Source organism: Plasmodium sp. gorilla clade G2 (genome assembly GCF_900097015.1).
Source record: "Plasmodium sp. gorilla clade G2 genome assembly, chromosome: 14".
NCBI classification, from domain to species: Eukaryota; Apicomplexa; class Aconoidasida; order Haemosporida; family Plasmodiidae; genus Plasmodium; species Plasmodium adleri (nom. inval.).
In genome coordinates this window covers 252,385-272,305 of record NC_041706.1, presented here as the reverse complement: position 1 = coordinate 272,305, position 19,921 = coordinate 252,385, and the positions used below count along the sequence as shown (strand labels likewise).

Sequence of the window (19,921 nt, the reverse complement as noted above, 5' to 3'; positions counted from 1 at the left end):
TAGGGGGGAACAAAATAAAATTAAAATAAAATATAAGTAAATAACAACAAGAAAATATTAAGAAAAAAATATATATATATATATATATATATTCTTATATTTATATTATATATATTAATTTATAATTTATAATTTACTTCCTATATGCCATTATTAAAATCTAAAGAGACATACACTTTTTTTATAGCATTAATATAATTATATTATTACATAACTATATAGAGATAATTATATTTACATATATTATATTATTCGAGATACCTTAAAAGGAAATAAAAGTAAAATAAAAATAAATAAATATAATAGAAAAATTTATATTGATATATTACAATATATATATATATTTTCATGTAATTATTTTAATACATAACCCAAAGATATAATATAATTATGTTAAGAAAATATATACATACATACATATATAATAATAAAAATATCATCTTTTATATCTTATAAAAATATTAGATATATATATATATAAATACAATACAACACCATTTATTTAGAAATACAATTTTTTTTTTTAATATTTTAATTCATATATTACAATAATAATTTTTTAAAAAAAATATATTATTATAATTAAGAAGAAGAGAGGAATTTGTAAAGCAAAAAAAAAATAAAATAAAATAATATAATATTATATAAAATATTGTATATATATATAATATATATATAATGAATATTTTATAATATTGTTAGTATTAAAAGTATATTAAAAAGTAGACTATATATAAATAAGAAGAACCAAATTATATTCTATTAAGGGATATGAAAAAAAAAAAAAAAAAAAAAAAAAAAAAAAATACGACAACTATTTTGGATGCATTAAAATATAATGTTTTAGTTAATATAAATTATAATTTAAAAAAAAAAAAAAGAAAAAGAAAATAGATGATAAAAATTACATAATTAGATACATCATATTATATATATATATATATATATATATATATACAATACTATATATTATAATATAATAGAAATATTGATATATATTATGACAAATATAAAGATTGTTTTATATAGGCATTTTATTTGAATGTTATATTATCATTTTTTTTAATAAAATATGATTTTGAAGCATTTGAATTTATGTATGTTATTATTATGTATGTATGTTATTTATATGTTAATATATATTCGAGACTATAAAGATTAATAATATTTGTTATGAAACATTGGGATTATATTATTTGGTGATTTAAGTTTTATGTTTTTTTTTTTTTTTTTTCATTTGTATAATCACATTTGTAATATATAGAAATATATGTTTTTTTTTTTTTTTTTTTTTTTTTTTTTTTGTTTGTAAATATATATATATATATATATATATATATTATATATATGTAGATATTATTTATTTATTTATTTTTTTGTTTTGTTATTTGGTTAGTATTATACAATGTCATCAAATATATGTATATCAAAATGATGAATTCAACAGGAGAAATAAGAAATTTATGCTTAAATGTTTTTAATGCAGTTAAGAAAAAGTGTGATGAAGACATTGAATCGAATGATGATAAAAAAAGGAATTGTGATAATAGCTCAGATATGATGGAGAAGATCAAAAATAATGATGATATTGTTATAGATGATAATAATATAAATGATAATAATATAGATGATAATAATATAGATGATAATGATATAGATGACAACCATATAGATGACAATCATATAGATGACAATCATATAAATGACAATCATATAGATGACATCCATATAGATGACAACCATATAGATGACAACCATTTAAGTGATAAGAAAAAATATTACAAATCCAAAAAAAATGAACAATATAAAGATACAAACAAATTAAACAAACAGTCTTCTTTAATAAATAAAAAAGAAGGGAAGGATAATACATCTGTTCCTATTAATAGTAAAGGGAAAAGTATTTCAAAAAGTAATAGTAAGTGGATGAATGAAATTATCAAGAAAGAATACAATAAAAAGAAAAATGAAAAGAACAAAAAAAATATCGATGATAATAAAAAGATAAAAGATGAAAACAAAAAAAAATATGAAGAAAATAAAAAAAAATATGAAGAAAATAAAAAAAAATATGATGAAATTAAAAAAAAATATGATGAAAATAAAAAACTATATGAAGAAAATAAAAAAAAAAGTGGAGAGAGCAAAAAAAAGCATGAATATAATAAAAAAAATAATATAGAAAATAAAAAAGATGTTAAATATAATTTTAATAGAACTAATTATTTTGTTCCTAACGAAATGAATGAGAAAATATATAAAAATAATTACACCAATATAGAAAATAGAAATGAATTAAGAAATAATATTCCTACATATATAATGAATGATAATAATAATAATAATAATAATAATATAAATAGAAGTAATAGAAATGAAAATAATTTGTCTTTCTTAAATTCAGGATATGAAGAAAAGTCATCATATGTATATAATTATGAAGAGAAATTAAATGTGTCTTGTAGATTTTTTATAGAAGAATCTAACCCATATGAATTAGATATAAGAATGTTAAAAGAAAATTGTCTAACAGTTTTTGAACTTTTATATAGAGAAAAAAGAAAATGGTGTTCACTATATATATCTACAACGAATGGACCTATGTCTAATTTTAATTATCATTTGTTTAAGATATTATGTAGTGATGATGAGATATATATGTATTTCTTCTTATTCAAGAAATTCATTTTTTCCTGTTATATATATTTTAATTTAGTAAGTATACAAATATATTCTAATTTTTTGAATAATGATGAAAATGAAATATGTCATGATTTTAAGAATGTAATAAATACAAACGTGGAACCAACAAATAATAAAATTGATAAGGTTTGTAATGATATTGTTCATAGTAATAATAATAGTAATAATAGTAATAATAATAGTAATAATAATAATAATATGTCATCTAATACTTATAATATATCGAAAAAAAAAAAAAATTTAACTTATGATATAAATGAACAAGAAAAAAATAAAATACAAGATGATATATTATTGAATAAAAAAAATAAATATATATCCCCAAATTTTTTTAGTAATTCAACAAATATATTATCACAAAATATTAATAGTTATAATATAAATAATTCGAATGGATATTCATCATTTCCTAATACATATAGAGATAAGAATAATAATATATATGATGATACATATGATAAAAGAAATTATATGTATTTTAAAAATATGAATAATTTCTCAAATATTAAAGATGAAGATGAGAAGTTATTTAATTTTATTTATGATCCTTCAAAACATTTATGTGGTAACAAAATAAATTATTGTTCAAGTTATTTTCATTTTTTTGATAAAAATCAAGAAGATATTAAAAAAAAGTTACAGTTATTTATAAATACACATTCACCTACTATGGTAAATGTTACAGAGAAGTGGAATAATTTTTATGAGAATAAAAATAAAATATACTCTTTTGTAGAAAAGTTTAAAGATATAAAAGTTTCTTCGATTGATCGTTTTAAGAAGGATACAACAGAGAAATTTATAAATGCCTTTGTTGAGACTTTTTCTTGCTCCAATCGTATTCATTGGGGGAATCAAAAGGAGGTAGAAGAAGACAATGATGGTGATTATGATGATAAAAAAAAGGAAGAGCAACAAGAAGAAGAAGAAGCAGAAGAAATAGTAAATCACGACAATAATAATAATGATGGTAATAATATGAATGATGGTAATAATATGAATGGTGATAATAATATGAAGGATGGTAATAATATGAAAGATGATAACAAAAAAAATGATGATAACAAAAAAAATGATGATAATAATATAAATGATGATAATAAAAATAATAATGATGAAGAAGAAGAAGAAAAAAAAAAAAATCTATCCACTTATCAGCAACACAATATATATGATAATCATAAATCAATATATGATGACGAACAAAATTGTAGTAAACAAAATGATGAAAAAATAGAAGAAAAAAGTGATACATTATTAAAAAAGGATGATATACAAGAAAATATAATAAAAAGTAATAATGATATAATAAATGAAGAAAATGATGATAATAATAAAAAAAAAAAAAAAAATTTCTGGAATATATTTGAATTAATTAAAAAGGATTCTTATAATAATAATAATAATAATAATAATAATAATAATAATAATAATAATAATGATAATAATAATGATGAAAGTAAACAAAATAGTGTATGTAAATTTTTGGAAGAAAACAATAACTTATCAAATAATGATCAAATCGAAAAAAGTGTTGAAAAAGATATTTTCACAGATCAATATGAAACAAATAAAAATGGAAGTGTAATACAAGAAAGTGATAATGATAATTATAATACAACAAGAAATGAAGAAATACATGAGGATGAAGATGAAGATGAAGAAGAAGACGTAGATGATGGTGATGAAGAAAAAGAACATAAAAAAGATGAATCGTTAGAAATGAAACATAAAATAATATTAAATGAAAACATAAATAATAAAGATATACCATCACATAATGATAATAATACTCTATATAATGGAGGTACAGGTATGTTTAATAATAATAATTTTTGTAGTGATAATTCAAATACTAAAGATTCTTTGAGCTTAATGATTTCTCATAAATCCTTAACGATGGATTTAAATGAGCCAATGGACAATGAAAAAAAAAAAAAAAAAGAACAACAATGTAATGATGATAATAATGATAATAATAATATTAATATTTATCATAATAATTTACCTAGTAATTCTCTTAACCATATTAATGTTCAGGTTAAAAAAGAAATATTTTTAAATGATCATGAAAAAAAAATATCAGGTCATGATTTGCAAAATGATCCTAATGACGAATGTAATAATAATGATAATTCTTCATTTAAAAATATAAATAAAAAAAATTATTTTCCAAATTATATTATTTTAAATAATTTAAATATTCTCATTACAGATTTAAACGAACTTTATGATTATGTAGAAAATGGTATTGATAAAAATTTATTACGTCAGAAAAATAATGTAATAGATTTCTTGTTAAAAGGAGATAATAAATCCTTACCTTTAGGTGTATTACCTATTGATAATGATGAAAACGATAAGCATTATCATCATCATCATCATCACCATCACCACCATAACGTATTTGTAGTAGAGCCAACAACAACATGTACTAATGAATTATGTAAAAGAAATAATAATAATATTATATTAAATAAAAAACATAAGGAGAATGAAATTGGCAGATGTAGTTCAAATTGTATGGGAGAAAAATGTTATGCTATTCATTATAATGATAAAGAAATGATAAGAAAAAATGTGGAAAATAAAAAAGATGAATGTGCTAATATTGATATGATATCTTCATTGGATTATCAAAGCTTCTGTAGAGTTTGCTCAGGCATAGAATATGAAAATTTTCAAAACAATATAGATTATAAAAAAGAAAATAATTATAAAATACCTGAAGTGTTTATTAACGAAAGTGATTTTTTTTGTAATTGTAATAATATGAATATATTAACAAATAATAATACTAATTATAATTTTAATAATAAAAATAATATGAATAATAATATGAATAATAATGTGTATGATATGGATTATAATAATAAACCTTTTTTTCATGATAAGTCCTATAATGATAATAATAATTATTATATGAATAAATTTAATGATATTCACAAAATGAATGATGTAATTACACAACATTTTTTTTATAATGATGAATATAAAACAGACATTGATGATAAAAAAAGAAAATTCGGCCTTCATATAGATAAAAGAAATAATAATAATAATATACAAAATGATGATATTACTAATAATTATTATAATGCATATGTTACAAAAGGGAAAAATAAATTCTGGAATATTGATAACGACAAATCATTAGAAAATAATAAAAATGTAACTCTAAATAGTAGAGAATTAAGAAATTCAAAAAAAAGTAAATTAATAACAAAAAATAATCAATCAGATACAAATAAAACCAATAATAAAACAACAAAGAGCGCTAGTAATGTTGAGGGGAAATCTCCAAGAGTTAAGAAATTAGAAAAATTTACAAATGTTGATCAAGAAGAATTAAGAGAGGTATTTGGACCTACAGGAGTTTCAGGAGTATATTTTGAAAAAAGCAGAAGTAGTTGGACTGCACAATATAAAGTTAGTGGTGGTAAAAGAAGAGCAAAAAGATTTCTTGTTACTAAAAATATGTCATATGAAGAAATAGAAAATGTGAAACAACAATGTATTGCTTACAGAAAACAAATGGAAAGAGAATATATTAAAGAATTCTTAAATGAGGAAAATAAAAAAAAAATTAATAATTCAGAAAATGATCCACTCGCCACGGATGGTGCTGATGGGGTCAAAAAAATCAAAAGAAAAAGAAAATTGAAAAATTTTTATGAAGGTTAAAAAAAACAAAAACAAAAAAAAAAAAAAAAAAATTACAATTATAATAATAATAATAATAAAAAAAAAAAAACAATTTGTATTGTGGGAAATCATTTGTAGTATTCCCATAATTTAAAAATATTTATATGTATTAAAGAGTGTAATTAGTTTTTTTTTTTTTTTTTTTTTTTTTTTTTTTCCCTTCTTTTTTTTTAATAAAATTATAATGAGTGATTATTTATAAAGTTATATAATATAATAATAAGAGTATATTTGTTTTTATAGTACATAAATAAATATATATATATATATATATATATATATGTAAAAGATTTATTTATATGTACATATATATTTCTATATTTGTTGTAATAAAATATTATTAAATCATATAAATTTTATAATAATTAATAAATATGTATATGTTTAATTTTTTTTTTCTTTCTTTCTTTCTCTTTTTTCTTTTTTTTTTTTTTTTTATGTAATGATGTTATATATAGTATTTTATAAAAAATATATATTATCTTATATGTCTATATATTTTTATATTTATTTATGACATATAAATTTTATTTAATTTACTTTAGTAGTTTTTTGTTTCATAAAATATATATATATATATATATATATATATATGTATGTATATTCAACGTTAAATTGTTGAATAATGTAAAATACACAAGATGGAAAAAAGTATTGAGGAAATATATATATACAAATGTATTAATATATATATATTAAAATATTTGTTTATATTTTTATTTCTTTAATCAGCCCAGCATGTGTTTCTTTAATATATACATATATATATATATATATATATATATATATATATAAGTTTTTGTATTTTTCCATATTTTTAAAGTACATATTTCCGTTTCCATATAATAAGGAAAATATAATAGCAAAACATATATATTACAAACATATATAATAATATATACACATATATGTTATTTATTTATTATTTTATTTTTTTTTTTTTATATATTTTTGTGTGTTTCTTTTTTTTTTATATAAAATTTTTTACTTATTTTATTATCATTTTTTTTTTATACTTAAAATTTTTTTCTTTTAACTTTCTCATATATATATATATATATATAATATATATATATTATATATACATTATATATATATATTATTTTTTTTTTTTTTTGCAAATTAAAAATTTTACTCTTTAATAAATATATTTAAAACTACCATTTTGCTTTTACATCAAAAGAATAAATAATTATAAAGTAATATGCTAAATATAAATATAAATATAAATATCTTTATTATTACAACTTTCTAATAATTAATTAAAGGTGTGGACAAATAATTATAATATAAATAATATATATATATTGTTATATATTTTTCAAAAAAACAACAGAAAATGTTACAGCGTGTAAAAAATATTAAATACATGTTTGTGTACTTAATTTTTTTTTTTTTTTTTTGTTCATGTAGTTAATATATATGTAGGTTACTTTTAAATATTTTTTTTTTTAAGGCTATGAAAAAAAATATATATATATAAAATAAAAAGACCATAGAGATCAATCAATAATAAATATCATACGTATATTCATCAAAAAAAAAAAAAAAAAAAAAAAAAAATTAAAAAATTAAAAAATTAAAAATTAAAAATATATATAAAATATATATATAAATATATAAAAAAAATGTGTTATAAAATAAATGCAATATAATAAAACGACACCATATAGATATTAATATATGTATAAATTAAAATATATATTATAAACAAGTTTCATTTCATTTCATTTTATTTATTTATTTATTTTTTTTGTTGGTTTATAAATTTTTGGCTAAGGCAAATCCAACACTGTGAGTATCATAATCATAGACGGTGAAATATTTTCTCATAAATGGGTCACCTAAAACGAATGTATTTTTTTCTAAATCAATAGGTACAATGTTAAGCATACATAATGCTGAAAAGATATTTTCTAATGGTTCAAGATATTGTTTAGGTTCTAATGTGTAAACTTTATTTGGTGAACGGTATTCAAGTGTTGGTAATTTATTGTTACCACAAGTAGTTACATATAAAGATAAGAATGGAACTTTGAAAACACTTGCTGATTCAACAAATTGATTAAAAAATTCTGTTGGAACAGTTATAGCACTAGTAGCAGTATCTAAAATAACATTTGCTTTTTTTGCTGATACATTACCATAATGTACATCAAAATCAACTTGCCACATTAAATCATGATTTAATTTTTCAAATGTTAATGGTCCATCAAAGAATCTTTCTTCAATACCTCCTATAGTTAAATAACCTTTATTTTTATCTTCTGGTGGTAAATAAATTGTATAAAGGGCTTGTTCAATTTTATTTTGAGTTTTCAATTCAACAACATATGGATCTATAGAACCTATTGATAAATCTTTCCATCCTAAACCGAAAACACCATCAACTGTTGATTCAGAATAGAAAGGTTCAAATCCAACAATTTCAGTCATTTCAATAAATTTATATGGAACTGATAATTTACCAATGGTTACTAAATCTTTACTAAACACTCCACTTATAGTACCAGATTTACTTGTTAATTTAACAGGTGAATCATCTTTTTCATATGTTTTTGATTGAGATGAATCATAATGATTTTTATTTTCACAACCTTCTGAAGTACATTTTATACTCGGTACCCATATATTAGATGAAGCTGTATGGAATAAGAAATTAAATTTCTGACCATTATCTCCAAGTTTAGCCTCTCCAAAAGATAATACATTTGCTAAATCTTTTAATTCGACATTATCAAATTCACTACCTAAATAATTTTTTTTTGTTATTCCTTTTTTAAAAAGGTTTACAGATTCAATTATATAATTTTTTAATTTATGTTCTTTAACTGTTTTCATAAGTCTATCATATGAATTTTCAATATCAAAGCCTACTGTCGAATATTTTGATGTTTTAATTATGTGATTAACTTTTCTGTTCTTTTGAAAAACCACATTCTCATATATATAATAAGAAAAACCTCCTGTTACAACTAAAAATATTGTTAAAAAAAATATTTTAAATATTCTTTTAGCATTCCATTTTTTTACTTTAGTTACTCTATACGTGTTAAATGCTTCTTCATTTTTCATGAAGTTGTTGGTAAAATCTTCTTCTTTAATTGTTAACTTCATTTTTTTATATAAATAAAATTATATATGCATATATAGATATATATATATATATATATATATATATATATATATTGCAGGAATATATACAAAAATGTTTTTTTTTTTTTTTTTTTTTTTTTCAAATATATAATTTAAAAATATAAATTATATTTCCTTTAACTATTATATTTTACGGGCTTTCTAAAATATATAAATAAATAAAATATATATATATATAATATTACATATAATAATTCTATTAGGTATATATTTTATTATATATAAAATATTATATACATTTATGTATATATATATATATATATATATATATTTATATATTTTATTTTATTTTTTTTTTCTCTTTTAGGGGGGAATTAAATAAAAAGGAGAACTTCGAAAAATTAATAAATAAATATTATATATATATATATATATTTAATATATTTTTATTTATACATTTACTATATATATAATATTGAATTAGATAAAAAGAAGAAAAAAAAAAAAAATGTAGGGTACATATATAATATATTAAATATATGCTAAAATATAAGTTTTATATACATACAATAAAAGAGTAACACATACAATATATATATATATATAAAATAATAAATTTATATATATTGTATATATATATTATATATATTTTTATTTTATAGTAGAATAATTTATACTATGGAAAAAACTTAATAATTTTAAATAAATGTTTTTAAAATTACTATGGTATTAAAATTATAAATATATTTCTTTTATTATAATTATAAATATAACAATTGAATATATTTAAACATATATGATTTTTTGTTGAATAACAAGTAAAAGAAGCATTAGTATACATTATATTATACATATATATAATATATACATATATATATTTTTTTTTTTGTTATTAGCATGTAACTTTTAAAAGAGGTGTTACTATATTATACTTCTATATATTTATTAGCCCTATTTATCAAGTCATATCATTTATATATATCGTATATGAGTGGTATTAATATGTAAATAAAAAAATTAAAAGATTTTTATTATATATGTAATACTGTATTATATTTATATATATAAAATATGTTGGAAGAGCCCTTTTTAATACTTTTTTTAATTTATATAAAAATATTATTAAGGATATATTTAGCGCTTATTCTCTTTTAAACCCTATATTAAATATTATACCAAAAATGTTAAATAAATAAATAAATAAATATATTATATATATATATAATAAATTATTTACATATAAAATAAGAAAAAATTAGAATAAATTAAATATTTATATATAGAAAAAAATATTAATTTTATTTTATAAGAATATTTTTATGGATCCGTTATATAAATTCCTTTTCTTTTTCTTTTTTAAAATGATATTTGATATTTAACTTATTTCTTTTACTGACATACAAAAAAAATCTTAAATCAATTAAAATTATAAAATAATAATTATAATAATGAATGTATCAAACATAATATATCGCATTTGTTCTTATACATTTATTTGTTTTATTTTATTTTATTTATTATGGTGTTGTGTAATATGGTATTTATATAAATGTTAAGTATTACAAGCGAATTGTTTCTCAAAATGAATTATTTCTAATTATATAAAATAACAAGAGTGTGTGTTTTTATTATAAATAAAAATTATATTAAAAATTCTTTATTTATATTGATCTTATCATAAATTCATATAATAATATTCAATATTTTGTATATGAATATTAACAAATATTATCGTCAAATATATAAGGTAATAGTTTATTTTATAAAAAAATATAATTATTTCAAAAATATATCAGACGTGCAAATTTAATATTATTTAAATAATCGTTATTATATGTTTAGGTTGATTTTATGTGTAAACATGTGTTTATATTATATTTAATTAAAAAAAGTTATAAATATATTAAAGTGAAAAAATATTAGAGGAAAATACTGTATTAAATTGAAAAGATAAAATAGTAGACATTCAAAAATATATATATGTATACTATTTTTAATACATTATTAGTTTTAACAATCCTTTTTTTTTTTTCTTTTATAATTTAATTGTATATAGGATGGTGGTGAAATATGTTAATTAAAAGGTATATAATATTTTATATAAAAAATGTTTTTAAATATTTTAATAATTTATTATTATTATTATTATTATTTTTTTTTTTCCCCTAAAAGTTTTTAAAAAGTGTAGCTAGCCTAATGACAAGCTAGCCAATTTATTCTTTTATTTTATTTTATTTTATTTTATTTTATTTTTTTTTTATTATTCTTCATTGTTTTTAAAAGTTATTCAAAAATAAAATTATCCCTTATTTTGTATACATATATTTATGTATTATATAAATTTTATTTAATAAAAGGACTAATAATTTGTATTAGACATTACTACATTTATTATATAAAACTTCTTTTATATATATATATATATATATATATATATATATATATATAATACTAAATATAATAAGTCAAATATTTTCAAGTGAAAAAAAGAAAAAAATATGAACCAATATTGAAAAAATATACATATATATATATATTTAAAAATATATTTTTATGAACTCACTCTTGTGTTAGGTTATGAAAGAAAATTTATTTGTCAAATATAACTAATATGTATATATATATATATATATACATATTAATACTGTGAAAAAAATAAAAAAAATTAAATATAAAAAATTATAAATTCTTAATGAAATGTTTATATTATCATTATATATGCTTTTACAACAATACGGAGTATGTGAAAAAAAAAATATAAAAAAAAAAAAATTAAAAAAAAAATAAAAATAAAAATAAAAGATATGGTTTAATTATTTAACTTGCTATAAAGTGGTTCATTAAGTACATAATGTATTTTCTCATATTCATATAAAAAAGGTGAAACATATAATTATTATACTTATATATTATGCTAATATGTTTTCCTTTTATTTTCAAATTTTTTTTTTATTTTTATAAATTCTTTTTAGCAAGAGCAATACCAACACTGTGATTATCATAATCAAAGACGGTAAAATATTTTCTCATGAATGGGTCACCTAAAATAAAGGTTGGAACTGGGAAATCTAATCCTATGATATTAAGCATACATAATCCTGGACCAACATCTTCTATATGTTGAAGGTAGTATTCTGGTTCTAATGTGTATTTACCATTTTCTGAACTGAATTCGAATGTTGGTAATTTATTGTTGTTGCAAAGAGTTACATAGAAAGGTAAGAATGGTATTTTAATGACATCTAAATCTTGCATCATATTATTTAAGAAATCAGTTGGTACAGTAATAGCACTTGTACCACTATCTACAATACAGTTTGCTTTTTCTGATTTTATATTTCCAACTTGTGCATCTAAAGTTATTTGCCAATATAAATCGTGGTTTAATTTTTCATAAGTTAATGGTCCATCATAAAATCTTTCTTCAATACCACCAATGGTTAAGAATCCTGTATGTTTATCATGTACAGGTAAGTAAAAGGTGAAAAGAGCATTTTCAATTTTGTTTTGGTTTTTCAATTCAACAACAATTGGATCTACTGAACCGATTGATAAATCTTTCCATCCTAAACCAAGGATACCATCAAATGTTGAAGCAGTATATGTTGGTTCGAATCCGTTAGTATCTATTACTTCAATAAATTTATATGGAACAGATAAATTACCAACGGTTACTAAATCTTTACTAAAGAATCCACTAACAGTTCCAGAAACATAAGTCATTTCTACTTTGGTTCCATCTTTTTCATATGTTCTTGATTTAGATGAATCATAAAGATGTTTAGTTAAACATCCAGCTGTTGTACATTTAACACTTGGGACCCATAAATTAGCTGAACCTGTATCAAGGATAAATGTAAATGGTTGTTGGTTATCTCCAACTTCTGCATCTCCATAAAACATTATATTTTGGAAATCTACTAATTCGATATTATCATTTGAACTACCTAAATAATTTCTTTGGGTAAGTCCTGAATTAAGAAATTTCACAGATTCTTTAATGTAATTTTTTAATTTATGGGTTTTTATAGTTTTCATAATTCTATCATGGGCATTTTCAACTTTAAATCCAATTGTTAAGTGTTGTGAATTTTTTAAAATTTCATTCATTTCATTATCTCTTTGAAGCCATACATTTTCATACACATAATAAAATAAACCACACATTACACCACAAAAGAGAAGTACATATAGTATTTGAAATCCTCTCTGCATTTTTTTCTTCTTCTTTGAATCGTCAAAGTTTAAACCATCAAATGTTGAATTGCTTTTAATAAAGCCATGTTTAAAATCATTTTCTCTTACTGTAATATCCATTTTGTTCAAAATATTTATTAAAAAAAAATAAAAATAAAAATATATATATTATATATTATATATATATATATATATATTTATTATTATTTTATATTTTTATTTTTTGGGTTAATGTTGATTCTTATTAGATTTATGTGTATTAAAAAAAAAAAGAAATTTCTCATACAAATTATTATAGGTTACTCTTTTTTTTAATATAACACAAATAATATAATATGTAATTTATTATTATAATATAATTACAAAAATATATATTTTATAAAAAAAAAAAAAAAAAAATTCAAATTTGTAAAAAGTATAAATAATATATATATATCATAATATTTATAATTATTATAAATATATATTAATTATATTATATATATAATATATATAATACATTATAAATAATATAAAAAAAATTCTCGTAGTTCTTTGTGTTTTAATTTTTTTATATCATATATTATTCAATATCCTAAATAATATTTTTCTGACTCTTTCATATAATATATATAAATATATATATATATATATATTATGTGATTTTTTTTTTTAATTTTCTATGAATATAAATAAATAGGGTGAAAAAATAATAATACTAATAAAATATATATATACACATAAGTTTTTTTGGTAAAATAGTTTTTTAACATGTACAATCAATAATTACCAAAAAATTATATATATATGTAATATATATATATAATTAAAATATATTAACACATTAAAAAGATCTTATAAAAAAATATACATAACTATATAATATATTATATATATATTTATATGTAATAATATATATATATATATATAATGTTTGTATTGTTTTATAAATGCAAATACAAAAAAATATAATAAAAAAAAAAATATATATTATTAATATAATTTGACTTATTTTTTTAATTATACTAATTTTACTAATACTTATATAAAGTGCAATACCAATTAGAGGTACTATTAAAATAAATAGTATTGTTTTATTTTATAGAAATAATAAATTTTTAAAAGAACTTCTTAAGTTTTCTATAGAATAACAAGATCATTCAAATACAAATAATATTGTATAAATATTAGGATGAACCTTTTTTTTTTTTTTTTTTTGAATCAAATTCTCAATGAACTTAGCATTCATATAATATAATATGCAAGGTTTATATATATTGTATATTATATGTATATAATATATATATATATAATATAATATTAATAGTAGTAGTATATTATATATATATATATATTATGTATATATATAAAGAAAAGGCCTTTTTTATTTTATATATGTAAAATTATATTATTATAATTTCTTAATATATATTATTTTTATGGCACGCATTATTTTTTTTCATTTGACAAAAACTTCAAAATATATAACGGGCAAAAAATAAATAATAATAATATTTATATTCTTTTTAAGTATTATTAAAATATCTATTTAAAAGTTAAAAGTTAAAAAAAAAAAAAAAAAAAAATGTCAAATGAATATATTACTAAAATTATATATTATATATATATATATATATATATATGTATTAAGTCAGCTAGTTCATTATTCTTCTTTTATGAAAACAATTAAAAATTCCTAAGAAATATGAATAAATTATAGTTAAAATGTAAAAGAAAAAAAAAAATTATAAATCATTTTTCTCATATATTAATTTTTATTTTGTTTCATTTTTTGTATAAATAAAAATATATATTAAAAAATTCATAAATATAAATATTCTTTTTATAAATTTATATCACATATTAATATATTATATATATAAAATACCTTATGTATATATAGACATGAAAATCAAATATCAAATGATTCATAATTTTTTTATTTAACATTATAATTATTTTCCTTAATTCTTTTTTTATTTCAAAATAGATTTTCCATATTTTTTAAAATATGTATATTTTTATGTGGAATAAATATACTTATGGGTAATATAAATATTATAATAAAGTTAAATTAATTATAATTCAGCAGATAAAAGAATATATATATATATATATATATATATTTATTTATATGTGTGTATTATATATATTTTTTTATTTTTTACCTGAACATGTAGAATTTTTTTTTTTTTTTTTTTTTCATACACCTTTGCAATTATATGGCTAGCATAACAAACTAGCCATGTGTATTCTTAATTTATCTTTTGGTCTTTTATAAAACATTAAGAGTAAGGAATATTATGACAACTATTAAATTTAAGGAACATATATGAATATACTTATAAAAAAAAATATATATATTATTTACTCAATTTTTATAATGTTCCCTTTTAAAATAATTATATAGAATATACACATGTAATATGTTTGTATATTAAGAAATGTTATATTTCAAATGTAATTTCTTATATTCTTTATTTGTTATTCTTTATGATAATAAAATTTACTTAAATATATTACAAGTTTTCTATGGTTTCATATTTTTTATTAAATCCGTATGTAACACATCAAAATAATATATATGAATAAATATTTAATCAAATGAATAAGATATATTTATATATGTAATAAAATAGCAATATTTTTTTAATTATTTTATTTTATTTTTTTTTAATGCACGCAATATATAAATATGTATCATAAAAAGAAACGGAGTATTTTATATTTTTAATATATTTTTAAATAAGATATAGAAAATAATAAAAGAAATATTAACTTTATATTATAAAAAAATTTATAAAATATATAAAATACCATATTCAAACGTATAAATATATATATATATATATATATTACTACCACATTATATGTCGGCTACATTTTTTTTATTTTTTTTATTTTTGAATTGTTCAAATGAAAGATAAATATCCGTACACAGAATAAATCAACAGTATAAACATTACAACAAATAAATTAAAAGACATTCTCATAAATTGTTGATTTAATATAAATCTATGTATACATATTACATGAAATAATTATCTTTAAATTTGAATAAAAACAAACAAATATATACCTCCATCTCTATGGGAAAAAAAAAAAAAATATATATGATTGACTTTTTGAAGTTCCCCAAATATTGTTCAAAATCTTTAATATGTGATACTTCAAAAAAAAAAAAAAATATTTTTTTTTATAGAAGGTACAAATTTTAATAATAGTGTTACACACATTTAGTTTCTCAAACTTTTAATATTACATTCTTTTTTCATTAAATATTGTTATTTCATATTGATATAATTTTAAAAAGCATCAAATCATACAAAGTTTTAATTTAAAAATATCTCTAATATATGTAAAAAATATATAACATTATATATCCAAATATATATACATAATCTAAATGAAAAAAAAAAAAAAAAAAATTTTATCTTTTATTCATCATTTCTTAGATGAAGTTGTACATATCAATAATTTTTTTTGTTATATATTTTTAAATCTCTCATTATCACAATCACTGTTTAAATGAACATTTTGTAAAGGTGTAAATTATAATATATGAAATATCATGTTCCTAAACGTTTTTTTTTTTTTTTTTTGTTTCATATAAATATATAGATACTTAAAAATTGGTCACTGCTAATAAAATTAGTTTTAAGATTATTCAAGTTCTATAGTAAAAACGGATATGTAAATATGCACATATATATATATATATATATATTTACATATTTATGTATATTGTTGGATAGACCCAGTTTTATCCTTTTCACTTTCTTCATTTAACGTGATTTATAATTTTTTTTTTGCAACTGCGAAACCAACAACGTGATTATCATAATCAAAAACGGTGAAATATTTTCTCATGAATGGGTCACCTAATATAAATGTATTTTTGTTCAAATCAACGGGTATAATAGTTACCATACATAATGATATACCAAAATCAAATATTTGTTGTAAGTAGTATTCTGGTTCTAAGGTATAAACATTAGCTGCTGATCTGAATTCCAGAGTTGGTAATTTTGGGTTATTACATGTAGTTATATATAATGGTAAGAATGGTATTTTAACAACATCTAATCCTTCAAAAAATTTGTTAAGGAATTCTGTAGGTGCAGTAATTGAACTAGTACCACTATCAACAATAGCATTAGCTTTTTCTACAGTCAAATTACCAAAATGTAAATCTAAATCAACTTGCCAATATAAATCATGGTTTAATTTTTCAAAAGTTAATTGACCATCATAAAATCTATCTTCTACACCACCAATAGTTAAATATCCTTTGTGTTTATCATCATATGGTAAATAAAAAGAAAAAACGGCTTGTTCAATTTTATTTTGATTTTTTAATTCTACAACAACAGGATCTACAGAACCTATAGATAAATCTTTCCATCCTAAACCTACTATACCATCAAATTGTCCTAATGTATAAGTTGGTTCGAAACCATTAGTATCTGTTACTTCAATAAATTTATATGGGAATGATAAATTACCAATAGTAACAATATCTTTACTAAAAAATCCACTAACGGTTCCAGATACATAATTCATTTCTACTTTTGTACCATCTTTTTCATATGTTTTAGATTTAGTAGAATCATAAAGATTTTTTGTTTTACAACCTATAGTACTACATTGAGCACTTGGAACCCATAAATTTGCTGAACCAGTATCAAAAATAAAAGCAAACTTTTGTTTATTATCTCCAATTTGAGCTTCTCCATAATACATTACATTAGCTACATCATTTAATGGTACACTGTCACTTGTAGTACCTAAATATGATTTTTGTGTAAGTCCTGTTTTGAAAAATTTTAAGGATTCTTTAATATAATTTTTTAATCTGTGTTCTTTTATTGTTTTTATAATTCTGTCATGAGAAGTTTCTATATTAAATCCAATAATTACATATGGTGAAGTGTTCATAATTTCATTTATCTTTTTATTTTTTGATAATAATACATTATCTATAAGATAATAAAATAATGCTCCCGTAATCAATAAAAAAAAAAACACGTATAATATTTGAAATCGTTTCTGAATCTTCCATGTTTTCATATTATTATTAAATGAAGGAGCATTCACAGCTGATTCATTTCTCGCAAAAGTGTTTGAAAAATCTGATTCTTTTAATGTTAAAGCCATCTTTATAAATAAAAAAAAAATAAAAAATAAAAATATATATATATATATATATATTTATATGTATGTATTTATATAGACTAATATTGTCTCTTTTTTTTTCTCTTGTTCATTGAAAAAAGAGAAATATTTTTTGTCTCCTTATAAACAAAGAAGCCTTATATACAAATATATAAACGCTTCTATTATCATCAAATAGGACAACGTTTTATTATATGATATAATATGTTATTATTAAAATATATAATAATAACATATATATATATATATATAATATACTAGAAATCTCAAAATTTAGAAAATAAATTCTAACAACAAACTATAAATAAACTAAGCAACATATAGAAAAAATATAAATAATTAAAATATAAATATATATATATATATATATATATATATATATATTTTTATTATTTTTTCGGATAAGGACAAAAAAGAGAAAAATGATTAAAATTTCTAAATAAATAAAAAAAAAAAAAAACTAAATAAAAATATATAAATATTTACAAATATTAAAAAATATATATATTTATATATCATATATGTATATATAAGATAATAAAAGAAAAAAAAGTACAACTTATAATTTCTTTGTACTACGGATATAATAAAATTTTTCTTTTTTTTCTTTTTTTTCTTTTTTTTAAGGAAATAAAAAAAAAAATATATATATATAAATTAATTATTTTATAATTATTACTTAATTATTTTATTTTTTTTTTTATTCTATATGAATAAATGTTATATCTAATAAAATACCAAAATTTTATCAATTTTTTTATATAATAATAGTTTTATTAAAAAAATATAAATTAAAAAAAATATTAGTAAAATAATATTCATATAAAAATATAGATTATTATATATAATATGAAAGAAAGAATAATATATATATAATAATATATATATATTATATAATATACCTATTTAAAATGAAAAAAAAAAAAAGAAGTAAGATACATGAATTTATAAAAAAGTATATATTTAATTTATAATTTTATTTATTTTTTAAGGGTAAAATAAAATAAATATGTTATATAAAATGGGATAAATGTATTATTATTACCTATAAAAATATTATTATAAT

At 17.8% G+C, this 19,921-nt stretch overlaps 4 protein-coding genes across 4 annotated transcripts; 1 reads left to right on the top strand and 3 right to left on the bottom strand.

Moving 5' to 3' along the window:
• Positions 1 to 1,419: 1,419 nt before the first annotated feature.
• On the top strand, positions 1,420 to 6,387 carry PADL01_1407800 (transcription factor with AP2 domain(s); the record flags this gene model as incomplete). Its single annotated transcript, XM_028684351.1, has 1 exon — positions 1,420 to 6,387. The coding sequence occupies one exon, from the start codon at positions 1,420 to 1,422 to the stop codon at positions 6,385 to 6,387; it is 4,968 nt and encodes a 1,655-aa protein (XP_028540437.1).
• A 1,782-nt stretch (positions 6,388 to 8,169) lies between these two features.
• On the bottom strand, positions 8,170 to 9,525 carry PADL01_1407700 (histo-aspartic protease; the record flags this gene model as incomplete). The annotated part of the gene is made up of 1 exon (XM_028684350.1): positions 8,170 to 9,525. The coding sequence occupies one exon, from the start codon at positions 9,523 to 9,525 to the stop codon at positions 8,170 to 8,172; it is 1,356 nt and encodes a 451-aa protein (XP_028540436.1).
• A 2,934-nt stretch (positions 9,526 to 12,459) lies between these two features.
• On the bottom strand, positions 12,460 to 13,821 carry PADL01_1407600 (plasmepsin II; the record flags this gene model as incomplete). The annotated part of the gene is made up of 1 exon (XM_028684349.1): positions 12,460 to 13,821. The coding sequence occupies one exon, from the start codon at positions 13,819 to 13,821 to the stop codon at positions 12,460 to 12,462; it is 1,362 nt and encodes a 453-aa protein (XP_028540435.1).
• A 3,654-nt stretch (positions 13,822 to 17,475) lies between these two features.
• Positions 17,476 to 18,837, bottom strand: PADL01_1407500 (plasmepsin I; the record flags this gene model as incomplete). Its single annotated transcript, XM_028684347.1, has 1 exon — positions 17,476 to 18,837. One exon carries the CDS (start codon positions 18,835 to 18,837, stop codon positions 17,476 to 17,478), a length of 1,362 nt encoding a protein of 453 aa, XP_028540434.1.
• Between the last annotated feature and the right edge of the window lie 1,084 nt (positions 18,838 to 19,921).